General features: G+C 36.6%; 1 protein-coding gene and 1 long non-coding RNA gene across 7 annotated transcripts in view; one reads left to right on the top strand and one right to left on the bottom strand.

Annotated features, from left to right (window-relative positions):
• The window catches only part of ANKS1B (ankyrin repeat and sterile alpha motif domain containing 1B), a 950,573-nt gene that overhangs the window by 387,595 nt on the left and 544,863 nt on the right, over positions 1–18,115 (top strand). For all 6 annotated transcript variants that reach the window (XM_045553160.1, XM_045553161.1, XM_045553163.1 and 3 more), the window contains exon 12: positions 10,570–10,750. In XM_045553160.1, coding sequence (XP_045409116.1) covers positions 10,570–10,750 — 181 coding nt within the window. The remainder of the gene's footprint in view (positions 1–10,569; positions 10,751–18,115) is intronic.
• Positions 1–18,115, bottom strand: part of LOC123639407 — a 36,918-nt gene that overhangs the window by 2,165 nt on the left and 16,638 nt on the right. The gene's annotated exons all lie outside the window — the stretch shown is intronic.

An 18,115-nucleotide genomic window follows, 5' to 3' on the forward strand; every position in this document is an offset into this window, starting at 1 on the left:
ATTGAAACTTGATCTAAGACTCACATCTTGTACAAAAACTAACTCAAAATGGATACCTGACTTAAATGAAAATGTAAAACTGTAAAAAATTTTAGAAACAATAGGAGAAAATCTTTCAGGTCTACAGCGAGGCAAAGAGTTCTTATACTTGATACCAAAGACATAATCCATAAAAAGAAAAATTGATAAATTATTCTTCATTGAGATTAAAAACATTGGCTCTGTGAAAGACGCTGTTATATATATGAAAAAACAAGCTGCAGAGTGTAAAAAAACATTTGTAAATCACAGATCTGACAAAGTAGTAGTATCTAGAGCATATAAAGAACTCTCAGAATTCAACAATATAAAACAATACAGTTAGAAAATGGACAAAAGACATGAAGACACATTTTGTTGCAGAGGATATACAGATGACAAATAAGCACACGAAAAGATGTTCAACATCATTCATTATTAGGGAAATACAAATTAAAACCACAATGAGATCTCACTATACACCTATCTGAATGACTAAAATAAAGGAAAGGGACAACATTAAATGCTGGCAAGGATACAGAGAAGCTCATACATTGCTGGTGGAAATGTGAAATGGTACAGCAATTCTGGAAAACAGTTTGGCAGTTTCTTAAAACACTAGGCATTTAACTGTCATACCACCCAGCATTTGCACTCCTGGGAATTTATCCCAGATAAACGAAAACATGTCCCCCCAAAACCTGCACACAAATATTTATAGCAGCGTTATTCATAATAGCTGAAAATTGAAAATAACCCAGATGTCCTTCAATGGGTGAATAGCTAAACAACCATACCATTGAATACTACCCAGCAATACAAAGGAGCAAGCTATTGATAAATGCAACAGCTTGGGTGAATCTCTAGAAAATCAAGCTGAGTTAGAAAAGCCAATCCTAAAAAGTTCCATACTATCTGATTCTGTTTATATGGCATTCTTGACATGAGAAAAGTATAGAAATAGACACAGATAAGCAGTTACCAGGAGTGGAGGTAGAGGTGGGGTGCAAAACAGAAGTAAGTGTGGCTGTAGAAGGGCAGTAGGAAGGATCCTGGTGGCGATGGAATTCTTCTGTTTCTTGATTTTTATTGTGATATTACACTGTAGTTTCGTAAGAAATTATCATTGAGGGAAACTAGAAAAAGGGCACAGGAGAGATCTTACAAATGCATGTGCATCTATAATTATTGGAAATAAATTTAAAGATTAAGCTATTATTTAATAAAAAAGCAATATGCACCTTTATTTGTAAAAATTTCTTCTTTCACCCACACAGTGATATGTGCTTCTTATTTTGGCTGCTCAGAATACATCCTCTATAATCCATTGCATAATTACTTCCTGCTGTTCTTAAAATGAAACAAATCATTTAAAACTATTTTTTTAAAAAAAGAATCTCAATGTGGGAAATAAAGCTGGTCTTACTTGTTAATTCTGGACCCATTTGAATTTGACATGGGCATCTTTGAAATATTGATGTATAAATATTTGAAATACCTAATTCAAAAAGTAATTTTTGTGAGATAGTCATACCTATTTCAATGCTGGGAAAAGCTTCTGTGAGGACAGACTCCATGGGTTGGAGGTCAAAATGCTCTGTAGTTCTTTAATATCTATATTGAGTACAGAACTACTTAACACACTTGTTGAATAAAGCTAGAATAAAAACTAAAACTTTTATTATCCTCTTATGTCTATATGTAGTCTTGCCAATGCAGGTTGCAATAACTTATATGAAGAAACTAAATCATAGGAATAAATATATATTATATATTTTCCATCTAACAAACTTTACACACATGGTTATATATGTTAAATACTAGGAACATACTAACAATTTTATAATTTGTCTTTCTAAATAAAAGATGAGTCTATATGTTAATCCATAGTTAATATCTCTATATAAAAATTAAATGAATCAAAGAGATAAAAGCAGGAGATATAACTATTTTTAAAAATTTTCTGCCTTTCTCTTAATAAAACATTTTCCATCCACATTTATTTTCTTTCGATACCTTTTGAAACAATGTTGATATTTTTAAAAAATCAATGCTATCAAAAGATTGAAGAGTGAGAAAATTTTTCATTGATATAAAGATGAATAACTCAAGAGTTATTAGACTCTTGACTTTACTTATAACTTTATTTCTTTTTGCTCTACCTGTAATGTGGTTTCCTGGGGGGAAATGCAATCCATTTGAAATTCCATAGACCTGTGTTTTAATTTCGGCTGTCCCATTTGCTAACTGTGAGATCATCTCTGAATCTCAAGTCTATAAAATGGAAGGAGTGATAGCTACCTTTAATACCAGCATTATAGGCTTAAATGAGATAAATCTCAAGTGCCTAGAAGAATGTCCAGTCTTCTTAAGTTCTCAATATCTACTCATACCTACTTTAACTTTGTTGTGGTCATCATATATTTTTTCTATGTTTGGCTGTAATTAAGCTATAAAGCAGAAGAATGGTATTTGGCCTACAAGTTCCAGTCATATTAACATCATATTCAAAAAACCATACCCTACTTGAAATTGTTTTCCTTTTATTGAAAAGCAAAAAAATATATAAACTATTTTCAATCTGCATGATATCTGTGATAAAATGGTAATAATATCTATATTGACTGATTTGTCTGGACTTTGTCAAATCCCTTCTATATACTGTTTTCAAAGTTCTCAAGACAGAGAAATATGAGAATTCTAACTCATAATGCTGAATGGATCATGGCTGTTTACAGTTTCTTTCTCCTTACACACAATTAAAATGGTAAAATAAACATGAGGTTAAGAATAAATTTACTCTAGTTATGAAAAACAGGGAAGGTTACTACCAGAGACATTTGAAAAGTTCTGAATGAGAAAAGCAAAGATTGTTGGATTTAGACAAAATGAGAAGAAGAAATCCTCAGTCCAACACTGGTGGAAGAGGGGAAGACATCACTGAAACAGTGAGTAGACTCTATATTCTCATTAGAGCTACCTGAAAAATCTCAAGCTTGAGCAATGGGGGGCTTGGTTATCAAAGCCAGCAGGGAGTGGTCAGGACAGCTAAAGAACCTCAGCACCATACACATGGTGCAATTGGCTTTGTTGTTGGCCTACCAGGCGGCAATAACTAAGTAAGGTAAAGAGTTCACTGAAGCTCCTAAAGTGAGAGTTGGGGCAGAAGAGAGAAATGAGGCAGTATCTTAGGTAATCAAAAATGGTTACCCAAGAACACCAGCCATTTGAGGAAAATTAACAACCCCAAAGAGAGAAACCAAGCTCAGTGAACAAAGTAAATAACCTCTGCGAAAACAATGCCAGAAAAAGACTGTAATCAGTATTCTCAGAAAGATTTGAGAGATAATTTACTCCTAAAATGAAGAACAGGCTATTCTAAAAATGAAATAGTTGGAAAAAAGAAAAGTTTTTGAAAGTTAAAGATAATATCATAATGTCACACCAAAAGTTATGATAAAATGCCTGAAAGTTTTATGCTTTATGTTATTTGTTCACTCACGTATCCCCAGAGCCTAGAACAGTGCCTGATACACAGCTGGTGATGATCAATAAGTATTTTTCTAACAAATTAATGAAGGTGCTTTAGGACACCATACTGTAGAATACTCCCAGCATATAAAACAAGAAGGATCAAAGAGACCCAATATCTGCTTACTAGGAGCTCTAAAAGTAGGAGGAACAGCCACACAACAATTAAGAGAGTGTGGTGTTCACGCAGGAATAGACAAGTAGATCAGTGGGAATATATTAATAATAGAGTCCAAAAATGTAAACCAATCTATATTTGGAAATTTAGTGTATGATAAAGGTGACATTTCAAATCACTGGAGAGATGACGATATTCGGATAGTAGGCTATCATTTTGGGGAAAAAATATTTGGAATTAAATCTTTTTGCTGTATACCATATACACAAAGTATCTCAGGTTAATTAAGGTTCTGTAAGTAAATATTACTGTTCTGGTTCCCAATCTTTACCACCCTACTCACTCCTTTAATAAAGGTAAGAAGGCACCTAAATTTACTCCTACTGATTCGATAGACATTGCTGTGTATTGATATAGTTTATTCATGGGCCAGCATCTAAAAGTCTGTCATCTCCAATATTTCTATTGATGTCACCTGCTAAATTTCTGATATTCAGTGCTCTTCTCTGGTAACTCGTTCTGAACCTTAGTTTTGCTCAGATAATTTAATATCACCACTGACTTTTGCTAGCGCCTCTTTTTCTTTGTACTGACATCAGTGTGTCCCTCTGGTCCTACTTGACATTTTATTAGACTGAAGAGATCTTTCTATAATTAAATGAATTCAAATGATTTAAAATCTACTTTAATAAATCCAAGTAAGTGGATTTTTAAAATGTCCATTAGTTTAAGTAATTTGAAAATAACAGAGGAGGAAACATAAAAGTGGATATTTGAAACTTAGATTCCACTCCAGAGAAAATTTTGAAGTAAATGTAGACATTACCTAAATCTCATCCTAGTCAGCAATTATACATTCTCATTTTATTCATATGTAGGTCATATCTGGGGAGGTTGTAGTAATGCCATGAAATTCCTAATGTTGCATCAAAATATGTTATATTTCACTTATATCTTTATATAACAGGAAAATATTTTTATGATAATAGGTTCTGATTGATAAAGAGAATCCAAAATAAGTGTAGGAAATGCATGCCATCCTGTATGTGATTCCAGTAAATTCACACACTAGTCCCTGTAAAGTGATCTCTAACTAAGATGGGGCTGGCCTCATGGGTGTGGGTCTAGCGTGTGGACCCATGCTTGAGGTTCAGTGCTCTTTGGTAGCCATTTAAAATTCTTAATGATTTTATCTCTGAAATGTGTTTTGTAAGTGGTTTGTGGGATAATGGAGCATGTACTGGGGGTTGGAGTCTTGGTTCATCTGTTCACTAACGAACAGCTCCAGCCATATCCCCACCTTACTGGGTGGGATTCTTGGCCACCTGCTCCTCCAGCCCTGGTCCCCCTGGCCCACCCAGAAACTGCTACACAGCAGTGAGACCCTGAGCGTGGAGAGGGTTGAGGTCACACGCACCTACTGACTTGCAAGGCAGAGCCCCTGTGTGCCTGTAAAGGTCTTCCCTCACCCTGTGAATGTTCCCATGCCCACAGGAGCAAGATGTTAAGTTGCAAATACAAACACCATGACAGATCTAGGGAGAGACCATGGAAAAAAGGAAACCTTTTGTTTACCTGCTTTTGGAACAAGAGGTCCCTGCTTTTCATGTTGCACTGGTTCTGACAATTTTGTGTAGCTGGCCCTGACCCCTTAACAGTCGTCACTGCATCTGTCTGTTCAATTTCAGCTCCTTAGAAACATTACTTAATCACTCTGTAGTAGCAGGTCACAAACTTTTTTTTGTAAAGAACCAGAGAGTAGGCCAGGTGCAGTGGCTCACTCCTGCCAGGAGTTCAAGACCAGCCTGAGCAAGAGTGAGACCCTGTCTCTACAAAAAGTAGAAAAATTAGCCGGGCATGGTGGCATATTGCCTGTAGTCCCAGCTATTCTCACTGGGTATGCTGAGGCAGGAGAATCACCTGAGCCCAGGAATTTGAGGTTGCAATGAGCTATGATGACACCACTGCACCCTAGCCAGGGTGACAGAGCAAGACCCTGTCTTGGAAAAAAAAAAAAAGATACTGAGAGTAAAATAGTAAAATAGTTTAGGCTTTATGATTCATAAGGTCTTTACTGTAACTAGTGAACTCTGCTATTGTAGCATCCATAGACAAAACATAAATGAATGGGCGTGGCTGTCTCAATAAAATTTTACTTAACAAACAGGAAAATTTTAGTTTCATACAATTTTCATGTGTCACTAATATTGCTCTGGACCACTAAGGCGTGGGATGTTTTAGAGAGGAGGAGCCATGATGAACACAAGTGCAATAACTCTTGGCAGATTCCATTTGTAAATTCAGTGAGTTTGTAAAAACACTCTTTCTTTCTTATACTGAAAGGCTTAGCAGAATTCTATTTGAGTAGATAAAAAATTAGAATGTATTAAAATAAAACAAAACTTAAGTTAATGTCCTAGATCCATCCTCTTTTATCTCCATTTTTAATATTGCTACCATTTCTTTAATTTTTTCTCCTATTGGTGTTGTCTCATTTCTTCACACAGAACAGATAGTTCTTTTTAATTCTGTCTCTGTCCTTTGTGTTTTGAGGCACCATCCACTTGTCTCTAGATTTGAACACATCAATGTTCCTTCTAATCTAAGCCCTTCTGCTAACTACTTGTGCAATCTTGAGTAAATCATTTCATCTCTCCCACCCAGTTCATTCTGTGCTAGTTAGGGTAAATAATGCTAACTACACAACAGACACACCTAGAGCCTAAATGGCTGAACATAAAGGAGGTTTATTTTAACTTCTCATAAATCCCAGTGTGGCCTTCATGAACCTTCCTTCATCTTTTAACTACATCGTCTGCTGAGTAGGAGAGGGGTAGAGAAGGCTCCCTTCTACCAACAGTCAATTAGTCAGAATTAGTCATATGGCCCAACCCTAATGCGAGTCAGGCCAAGAAATGAACGGGAACTTAACGGTTATGGTTTTACCGAGCACTGAATTGATGTGTGAAATGATTCCATGGAACAGGAGTGGCCAGATGTTTTCCCTGAAGGGCCAGACAGTAAATATTGATATTTCAGATGTAGTGGATAATACGTCTCTGTTGAAGCTGCTCAGCTCTGCAATTACAGTGTGAGAGCAGCCATAGGCACTAAGCATGTGAATGGGCCATGGGTGTAGTTGTGTTCCAATAAAACTTTATTTTCAGAAATAAGAAGAAGGCCAGATTTGGGCCATAGGCCATAGTTTACTGACTCTTATCTTAGAGCACGACTAACATATAATTATTTTCATTTTTTATCACCTCAGATGCTCAGAGTGTGAGCAATGACTTCCTCCTCGATGTTCCTTATGCTGGCTAACAATAACCAGTAGACAGTTCCCAAGAAGCAAACAAGAATGAGGTCAGATGATCACCGCTCAGTGGTTTCCCTTTGGAATTCCACTGGTCTGCTTCCCTTCTTCCACATATTTTCTCTGAAGCTATAACTAAAGTGAGATCCTAGCACTCTGCTCAAAGAAAGAATGGGACATATCACATAGGTTTGCACAAACATGAACTAAGCAGTCTAAACTGGGTCTCAATGGCATACAAGTATACATTTTGTGCAGTTCTGGTAGAGGGGTGTATAAATTTGTTTTTCCCACAAAAACTTACCTTCTGGTATCTACTCAAGTGAGAAATCTGTGAGTCACTCTAGAAGTTTCCCTTAAAATCAACTTTCACAGCCAATCAGATGCCAAGTCCTAAAGAGCTAACTGCATTAGCATCTCCTAAAAACATCTGCTACCTCCAACCCTATTGCTGCTGTTATACTTCAGGACCAAATTGTGTCTTGGCTGGAATTCTAGAACATCCTCCTAACTGGTGTCTCTTCCTCTCATCTGGCCCTGGCCAATCCATTCTCTACACTGCCAAAGTGAGTTTATTAAAATGCAAACCTGATTACGAAGCGCCCTTGATTGAAAATCATTCAGTGGTTCTTTAAAATATTCGGATTGAAGATCAAACTCCTGAACATTACATTTAAAGACCCTTTATGATTTGGCCCCTGCAGCTTCCAATATCTCATGTCTTGAACCCACCAGTATCTTCATATACTCTGTACTGCAGCCGTCCGGGACTATTAATACTTGCGGTTTTGTACTCTCCTTCTCCACACCCTCTTTCATCTGCCTAGCACTTCTGCTTCATCAAGCAGAAGATGAAGATTCAACTCAGCTATGCATCAGCTGCCTATGGAATCCTCTTCTGATCTGCTTCCTAAAGTAGAGGCCCACCTTTGGCTCCCTTATATTCTGTGCTTTCACATACTGTAGCCCTGATCCCTGCCCTGCACTGAAGCATAATCCTTGGATTGCTTGTCTCTCTCCTCATGTGCCATCCTTCCTCCCACCCCAAGTCTGTAATCACATGGAGAACAGGGTCAGTGTCTTACTTGTGTTGTTCCTATTGCAGTGCTTACCGTGATGTCTGCAATTTAGGATGCACTCAGCAAATATTCATAGAATGTATTGATGCAGCCAAAAAGTAGCCTGTTTGTTTTCACAATTCTATAATATAACAAATTGTGTTTTTCATGCAGTTCGAACTGTGGGTGGTCAGGATTCAGAAACACGTATTTAAGAAACATCTCAAAGTAAAGGCATCATATGCATCCGTTGACTTGACCTTTATAAACTTTATGAGGGGAAACATAGAAATTTGTTGAAACAAAGACACAAAACAGCATCATAAAACAAAACCTAGAATGATGGACACATGTGTGTTTCCATTGGAGCCAGTGTCATAATTTGTGCCTTTTTAATTGCTGTTATAGAGTCTAGTCGAAAGGACATTGAATGTGAAATGGAGATTCAGTAGCCCCAAGGACAGACATTTCATGAGAAACCAAACCTTGACATTAAACTCTGATCTTTTATACTTCAAAAGCAAATGAGTCCTGTGTGGGTACTAATTTGAATTCTATTACTGAGTTGATGTGTCATAATAATAAATGACTTCCACTCTCTTGTATAACAATATTTATGCCTTTTAATTTCTTTCATAAACATAATGCAATGGTGAAAGAATGAAGCATATTGTGATAATTTGCATATCTTTTTTATTAAAAAACTGGGTAAAGGCCGGGCGAGGTGGCTCACGCCTGTAATCCTAGCACTCTGGGAGGCCAAGGCGGGTGGATCGCTCGAAGTCAGGAGTTCGAGACCAGCCTGAGCAAGAGCGAGACCCCGTCTCTACTAAAAAATAGAAAGAAATAATCTGGCCAACTAAAAATATATATAGAAAAAATTAGCCAGGCATGGTGGCACATGCCTGTAGTCCCAGCTACTCGGGAGGCTGAGGCAGTAGGATCGCTGAAGCCCAGGAGTTTGAGGTTGCTGTGAGCTAGGCTGACACCACGGCACTCACTCTAGCCCGGGCAATAAAGTGAGACTCTGTCTCAAAAAAAAAAAAAAAAAAACTGGGTAAAATACCGATGTTTTCTATATGATTGTCTATTTTAGATTATAGCCTAGGCTGGGTGTGGTGGCTCATGTCTGTAATCCCAGCACTTTCGGAGGCTTGCTTGAGGCCAGGAGTTTGAGATCAGCCTGGGCAACAGAGCAAGACTCCATCTCTACAAAAAATAAAAAAATAGTTGGGCATGGTGGCATATGCCTGTAGTCCTTGCTACTCAGGAAGCTGAAAAAGAAGATTTGAGCCCCGAAGTTCGGGGTTTCAGTGAGCTATGATCACACCATTACACTCCAGCCTGGGTGACAGAGCATGACCCTGTTGCTATAAAAAAAATATATATATATATATTATACCCTAAATGATATCTCCTTGAAAAAATGATGAGCTAGAGGAGACAGGGTAATTTGAGTATTCTGCATGAAAATATAGAGTATAGTGGTTAACAAATATTTAAGGGCAATGAATATATTAGTAAACCAAAATTTTATTGTACTTTGGGGAAAGTAAATTACAATAAACTTAATTTATTGCAAAAACATTCACATTTAACCTCTTGTAATTATTATAAGGATTGCTAATATTTCAGTAATATAGATAAGAAGGATAAAAAATAAGAAAGCTTGGATTGATTGTTGGGAAATACACACACATCTAAGAGCCAAAGAGACTGTAATTTTTCTGAAGGATGATGTTAGAAGCTCTGCCAGGTCAGACAAAAGTGAATATAATTAAAACTATGGGGAAAAACAGGAAACTGCTATAGGAATAATCCATTACTGACAAAGGATATAGAATAGATTATATCTGCTATTACTCCATGATTTTAACTTTTATGTTTAAATTGACTTTTCTTGCTATTTGGGGATTAATTAAAATCCTTAAGAAAGAAAATCAAAGTTCACTACAAATACCAAGTATATTCTTAGATTGTAGAAAAATGGTCTATATAACTTTACTTAATTGTGATGACAAAATTCCAGCATATGGTATTTGGGAACAATATCTAATGCCACCAATTCCTTGGACTATATAAAGAATCAAAAAATGGAACTGCTTTAATTATGCTTCAGTGTTGTGAGGGTTCTTTTATTATTAGCTTCTGTATCCTCAGGGTATGGCAAATGCCACATGCTTATTAAATATTGGTTGAATGAAAGGTGACTTAAAATTGCAACTTTCAAAATTGATTATTAAGAGAAATTCTGTGCACTATATTTTTGTACTTTTCTGGGGAAATCAAATGAAAAGCCTAAATTATTATATCAACTATGCCATAATATTTTTTCCTTAAACAATTTTTTCATCAATTTAATTTGCCAAGGGATTATTTAGTGTCTCTTTATAAAGCACAATTATATTTTAGGTGTAAAACCCAGATAGTTTAATGAAAAAAAAATCATCACTTAGATTAAATTGATGGGGAGATTGGGCTGAAGATGATCATGATCATATTAATATTCTCATCATGCTTATTTATTTTAGCCTAAACAACGCACATCCATTGTGTCTTCTCTGGATTTTCATCGAATGAATCACAACCAAGAGTATTTTGAAATCAACACATCTGCAGGGTGCACAAGCTTTACTTCCAGCCCTCCAGTTAGTCCACTCACCTCTTCTGTGGCAACCACGGAAGTCAAGGACGAAGCACCTACCCAGAAAGGTAAAGCAGTTCATTTTATGCAGCTGTATTGTTGAACTTTTAAGACTAAAGCCTTTATGAGTTAGAGGAATTAAGAGGAGTCTTCAAACAAATTGCATTGTGTTTGTAGTTCACCTCTCTGTGTGGCAGTGTAGGGCTTTAAGATTTTTGTCAGTGTGGGTATAATACTCTTTTTAAGTACATTGATGGCCTTTCAGGTGTTAGATATTAAAAATGATGATTTAATGTTATTATGGTAATAAAATAACCAGGGACCTAGAGATGCTTTTCTTCTGCTGATGTTTACCCTTCTCCATATAGCGGTCTTAACACAGGACTTGATTAATAACTGCTTTGAAGCTGGAAAACCCATACTGAGGATATCTGGTAACAGTGGGTTATACAATGTGGCTTCAGCAGGCTTTCAACCTAATTAAACCAAGGTGAACTTGGAGAGGAAAGGAGTAGGGGAATAAGCCTGGGGGTAAGGGTAAGATTAAGGAAAGTGACAACACCCACTAGTAAAATATACCTGGTTCTACCACCCAATCAGATTTGCAATGCTTCCTTTCTTTGGGGGCAAGGAGCTATTATAATAACTGGTAAGGCCAAGGGACAGAAATATAAGTGGGACCTGAAGGACCTCCTCCCCTTATATCTAATTTACAGTAATTGTTGAAGTAGAGATGAATCTCTAAATTTTAAATGTTTTATTTGGGAATCAAGAATTGCAATTCAGGGCATACACACATACTAGGTGTTCTCAAGAATTGCAATTTAGAGCGGTCTTTGGTATGTGCGAAGAACAAAGAGAAGGTTAGAGATTTTACAAAAAAAATATGAGATATGTTAATTATTGCTCTTTGAGAGAGTTTATTGGCAGTAGTAAGGTTTCAGGGAGCTGGCAAGTTTTGAATGGTAAGTGACGGCAACAAGTAAAGCTGTTCCCCGAGTCACAGAAAGTTGTTTCAGTAGCAATTAGATAAAACTGGTTCCCGGTTAAAGCAGGAATCTTCAGCAGCCAGGCTCGTATAGTATTACATTCTTGGAGCAATGTTATATGTCTTAAGTGCTTTTTTTCCCTGGCCTCTTGACTGGTTTAGTTGAGTATGACAAGAATGATCCAATTTGTATGATCAGCTTTAAGTAAACTATTCAATTACTTTCATTCAAAGAGACATGATTCTAAAACCCAGTAGGTATAATTAATATGAATTTTAGAATCACAAAGTATGGTCTGTGTGGATATTCCATATAATCTTTTTTCAAAGGGAGTATCTGTATATGGGCATGTGTGTGTACATATCTATATGTGTGTGTATATATTTGTGTACACACACATATATGTGTGTGTACTTAAGTCCTTTAATCTAACTATTTTTAAAAACACTAATACGAACATTCCAAAATATAGCCAGAGAATTACTTTCCCCTAGGAACAAAGCTAAGATTTTAAAAATAATGACTACTAGGAGTGTTAAGATTCATATGCTATAGAAGTTATAATCCAAACTTTCTTTGGAAGCCAGAGTGATATTTATAAAATGTAAATCAAAGCATATCATTACTGTGCTTAAAATGCTCCTATAACTTCTCACAACATTTTTAAAAAAATCCAACTCCTTACCATGGCCAATGAAGACCAGTTTAGTCTGGTTCCCTCTAGCAGACCCATCCTGGCCCACACTGGCCTTATTTGCTGGGCATTCTGGCCCCGGGGCTTTTGCACTTAGGTTCCTTCTTCCTGGAATCTCTGTCTTCAAATTTTCATATGACTGTCATTTAAGTTTTGGCTCAAATGAACTTCTTCGTAGAGGCCTTCCCAGACCAATGTGTCTTAAGTAGAAGCTCTCAATATGAGAAGAATTATTACTATAAAGATGCAAAACGCACAACAATATTAAGCAAACAAATAACACCATATATCAGGCACTGTTTAAGGCATTTTATGTATATCAACTCATTTCAACCGCCCTCATATGAATTAGGTATTATAATTTGTAGATAAGGAAACACAGACACAAACAGGATAAATAATTAAATAACAGCCCATAAAGACAGAGCTGGGATTCACACCTGGTGCTAGAGTTTATGTTCTTAACCATTTTTTTCTGCCTTGCTCTGCTTATCCTTTTTCTTTTCCCCATAGCCTTATTTACTATATAAAATTATAATGATCACTTGTTTACTTATTTATTATCATCTTTCTAGAATATAAGCTGGAGTAGATGAGTCTCTGCCCCATCGTAAGCACTGCAATGAGACTCCCTAAATTCAGTTACTGAGACTGAACCTCTTACCTAGCTAAGAGACTTTACCTGTTTATGCTACAGTTTTATTACCTATGGAATTATAGCAATAATGAATTAATCAGATTAACTTACCCTGTAGTATGGTAATGTATGTAAAGTGATTAGCACAGTGCCTAGCACATAGTGTTCAATAAATGTCAGTAACTATTACCAGTAGTAGCAATAACTATGATATTAACATAATTCTTTGTAGTCTACATCAAGCCTAGCATTCATTCAGGGGGCATTAGCATTTATTGTATACCTACCATGTGCTAGAATGCAATTTTATAGGAAACGAGAGATGGGATGTGATTTGTAAAGAAAAAAGTCGTGTGTGGACTCTGGAAAGGGTTCTGGGCATATAATTACTATTCAGACAGTACTTATTTGAATGACTAGTTCCAGATTTAAATTCCTAAAATGGGAAGAATGACAAGTACTTTGATACTTGCTTTCAGAAATATCTTTCTTGGCTTTATTTTAGCTACAGTACTGTTTTTTGGACAATTAATTTTTTTAAATTTTCTTCCACAATCTCTGAGGTAGATAGAAATATTATTTTTCTTTCTCTTTGTTTTTAATTAAAAGCAAGAAAAGTTATAGATATAGTCCCAAAGCCTTCTCTTCGCTCTGACACTGGCACCAGAGGGAGAGAATGAGAACACACACATCAGTAAGTCAAGACCTCAGTGGCACCATCCGAAATGTGTGGAGAAATAGTAATCGTCAGGATATTTTCAGGTCTGGCCTTTAAACAACCAGAATCTAATCTTTTGACGGTTGAAATGGTTTCCAACCGCATGTTAATGTGGTTTCCTAATGCAATATATCACCTCCACATTACATCAAAAATTTTAGACCAGACTGACATTTAGTAATAATGTGGAAGGGCAGTGCTGATTTGCTCTACATTAAAAAGTAAAACTTTTAATTTTAAAAGTAAAACTTTTAAGGTAGGCTTTTATCTACTTGAAAAAAGTAGCATTTTATTATCTTACACATAGATAATTTGTTCTACTTTGTATTTAAGAACCTTCAGTTCTGTCACTGATTTGTTAGATATTTTCCATCAAATCACTTAATTTTTCTGATCTTCAGTTCGCTCCTCTGAAAAGGGGAAATAATATCTACTCTTTGGGTGTTTGTTGTAATAAATGAGTTTATTAACACGAATGAATTTTATAAACTATGGCAATTAATATTCTTCCTTATTATTATCACTGTTATTTAGTATTATTGTTTTTCTTCTATAGTATTATTATTTGAAATCAATAGTAGTTTGTACTTATGCCAAGGCAGCTGACCTTTTCTTGACTTAGAAGTATAATTTAAATTAACTGATTAATCTACATTTCATTTTCTAAATTGTTACATACACACAAAAAATGAAACTTGACAAAAATGGCACCTAATAGAACAAAGATTAATATACCTTCAAAACCAATTTATATACTGCAAAACACTTTTAAGTGAACCAATATATTTATTGTAACAGAAGGTCATTTTTAAAAGCAGCTTGAATTGTGATTAAAGCTTTAACTTATGAATCATCAAAAAAGTTTGTTAAAGGGGAAGAACTTTGGTGTTAGACAGTATGGGAAATGATATAAACGAGTTTGCATTTAATTAGAAAGATCACTCTAGAATTAATATCTAGTAGATAGATTTGAGATGACGTGACTTTGGAGAAGGGGAGAAACAGCATCATCAGCAGTAGAAAAAATGTAAATGGATTTCAAAGATACAAGGAAAGAATAATTCACAGGTCATGGTAATTGAATGGATATGCAAAGGTGAGGGACAGTAGTTCAATGAAGGCTCCAGAAGCATCGAATCCATATGCTGTTCCTTGAAATACGAGATAATTGTAGGTAAGAGGGTGGAGGAGGGGATAGAGCACGTGAAGTCTAATAGGCCATTTAAGAACTTTAGCTTTTGCTCAGAGTGACTTTACTTAGAGCCAATTCAGATCTTTCTGAAGGAGGGTCAAACAATCCAACTTCTATTTTATGAGGATTACTCTGGCTATTGTGTTGAGTATAGACTGGAGAGGGGAACAAAGGTGGATGCAGGAAGGCCAGGTATGAGGCAATTGCAGCATTGCAGTAAGGAGAGAGAGGAAGGCAGCTAAGACCAAAGGTAAAGCAGTGGAGGTGGAGAGAAATGGAGGGATGTGGGACACATTTTTAAGGTAGGTCCATTAGGATTTCATGGTGGAGTGTATGTGGTATATGAGAAAAAGAGAAGAATTAAGGATGACTCCAAGATTCTTTTCCTGAACAACCATAGAATGAATTTCCTATCATTTGGCACACAAGAGGTTGTAGAACAGCAGGTTTAGTAAACAGAGAGAAGTACCAGGAGTCAATATTGAGTTTGAGATGTCTATCAGATATCTGAATAGATGTGTCAAGTAAGCAGCTGAAGGTCCCGTCTGAAGATACAAATGTGAACATCCTCATTACATAGACGATATGGAATAAATGTGGCTAAAGAGAGCCAAAAACTGAGTTCCGTGAAGGAGGGAATAAAAGGCAACACCAGCAATAAAGGCTGAGAAGGAGCAACCTGTGAGATAGGAGGAAATCTTCTGTGAGTGTCCTGTTTTGAAGATAAGTGGTGAAAGTTATTAAGAAGGTAGAAGTGATCAGCTGTGTCAAATGGAGCTGATAAGCAGAGTAGGATGAGGACTGAGATAGAGCTGACTCATGGATTTAACAATGTGGAGGTGACTGCAGACCTTGACAGGAGCAATTTGGTTAGAATCGATGTGGCAAAATTCCAACGTAGTGAGTTTAAGGGAGAGGAGGAGGAGAGGACTTAGAACAAGTAGATACTACCCTTTCAAGGAATTTCTTCGAGGGGGAAAATAAAGTTATGATGAAGGAGGAGAGAAAAGGAATGGGTTTAAACCAAATGGAGAGATTGGTTTTAGACAGAAGTGTGGGCAACAGGCAGGATGTTTAGGATATGAGTGCAAATGCTGGCAAGGGAACCATGCAGTGGGAATCCGTGGGAGACATGTTCTGATAGTTTCCATTTTCTCTAGAAAGTAGAAAGCAGCAGCTTCTGTTGAGAACAAAGATGGAGGAGGAAGTGTAGAGTTTGCAGAAAGACAGGAGAGCATAAAGTAGTTGTTTAGGAGAAAGAGTGTAGGGTGTGATCACCTGTCAGCAATAAAGGTCCACTTGAAGTTCATGCTCATTAATTTAAAGTTAGATTAGCCAGTGTGGTTCTGTGTTTTTCTTCAGCCTAGGTGAGCTATAGGGCGCAGGTGCAGAGTAGTTGGAGAGTTGAATTTTGCATAGGTTTGGTTTTGCTAAATGGGCATACTGAAGTAATTGGAAGAGCAAAGAAAGTGAATGCAAGGATGGGGGTATAACGTTTGACCATAGAATTCAAGATGGAAAAGAAAGAGAAAGAGAACAACAAGGGTACAAGTAACAGAGAAAAATTAATAAGGTCATGGGATTGGAGATTCCAGGAGGCCCAAAGGATTACCAGATTCAAGATATTAAAGAAGAGGCTAGAATGATAGGTGGATTCAGAATGGGCTGCACATGAAACCAGGAATGATTATAATTATTGGTAATCACAAGGTCTTAAGACCAGGGGAGTACACAGCTGAGTTAGCCTCTTGCCTGACAAAATAGCCTTAAATATTAAAATTAAGCAGGTACAACAATTTCCTGGAAGAAGTGTTCAATATAAAGAATCATACTTCTACATTGCTCTCCATTCATAATATTTAAATTGATCTTTCCCTTTGTTTAACAAATTGTGATACAGATCAACTTTACCTGAGTTCCCTTCTTCCATACTTTGTCCTACTATTCTTTGAGGTACCAAGACCCCCCATGTTGTTCCCTGGCTGCCCAGGTCCCCCTGAGAGAGGAGCGGGGACCATTCAAGTTTGCTCTCCCAAGGGGCTCTCTCTGCTCTCGGCCAACCTGCATCTCATTCTCACACGAAACACTTGAATGACTTGAGAGCCCATCTGCTAAGATATTTCAGTCTCTTGGGTTCCCTTAATGGTTGCCAATGTGTTCTTTCTTCCTCAGGTAACGTTTTTTTAAAAATAGATGTGGTGAGAAGTGGTGTAATTCTGGATCTATTTTAAAGGTAGAGCCAATGTACTTTTTTTTGATAGATTGGATGTAGGATATGAGAAAATGAAAAAGACCAAAGATATGATTCAAGGAATTTTGGCCCTTTTGACCTTTGGAAAGATGGAATTGATATTAATTGAGATGAGGAAGCTCAATTTTGAACATTTTAATTTGAAACACTGTTGGATATCCAAGTAGATATGTTGAGTAGATAGTTGAGACAATGATTTTTCAGTGGGGTAAAGCAGGGTGGGATAATTTTGTTTATAAAAAGTAAAGAGTACCAGTTTTAAAAGATTGAAAACCAACGCCTTAACCTAGAATGAATGACTTATGAGTTCTGAGTTCTTCAATAAAAAATGTCTTGGATAGATGTGTTTTGAATTCCTGGGGAAAAAGAAGATGAGAATCACCAGCAATAACAGATGCTCCCTCTCATTATGGAAAGTTGTGTCCAAAGAGTTCTTTCTATATGAATAATTTTATGAGTTAGCACCTTATCAAGGTGCTAAAGCAAGTCAACCACCCTGGGTAACTAACTGTCTCCAGTTTTGTTAGAAGTTTCAAACCATCACCTCCTGATGGAGAAAACTGATGGGAGGGGAAAATCTAAAAAGAGTAAAAGTGGAAAAGTAATCTTTTTCCAAGTGGAAGAAATAACAAAAACAAAAGCCTGTAAGTGCTTAGCAGCATAGAATGCTTTTCGGCAAAGGAAAAACACTAGAAGAGAACTAAAATTAGAATGGAGAGGGTGGCATGGACCTCTCACGCTGATAGGGGACTGCCAGAAAGGCAAATGAGGCTTTCCTTTTAATTAGCTCACATAGACTGGAAATAGACCTCCTGAAGCTGAGGCATCATTATTGCAGCAGCCACTGGACAAAGTCAGCAGAGGGAGGCTTTGCCTTCCAGCTCACATGAAGGCCAAAGACTGGCTGCTGAAATGATCTTTAAACTCCAAACTAAGATTCAAGGTGAGCTGA

Source organism: Lemur catta, chromosome 6 (assembly GCF_020740605.2).
Source record: "Lemur catta isolate mLemCat1 chromosome 6, mLemCat1.pri, whole genome shotgun sequence".
Classification (NCBI taxonomy): Eukaryota; Metazoa; Chordata; class Mammalia; order Primates; family Lemuridae; genus Lemur; species Lemur catta.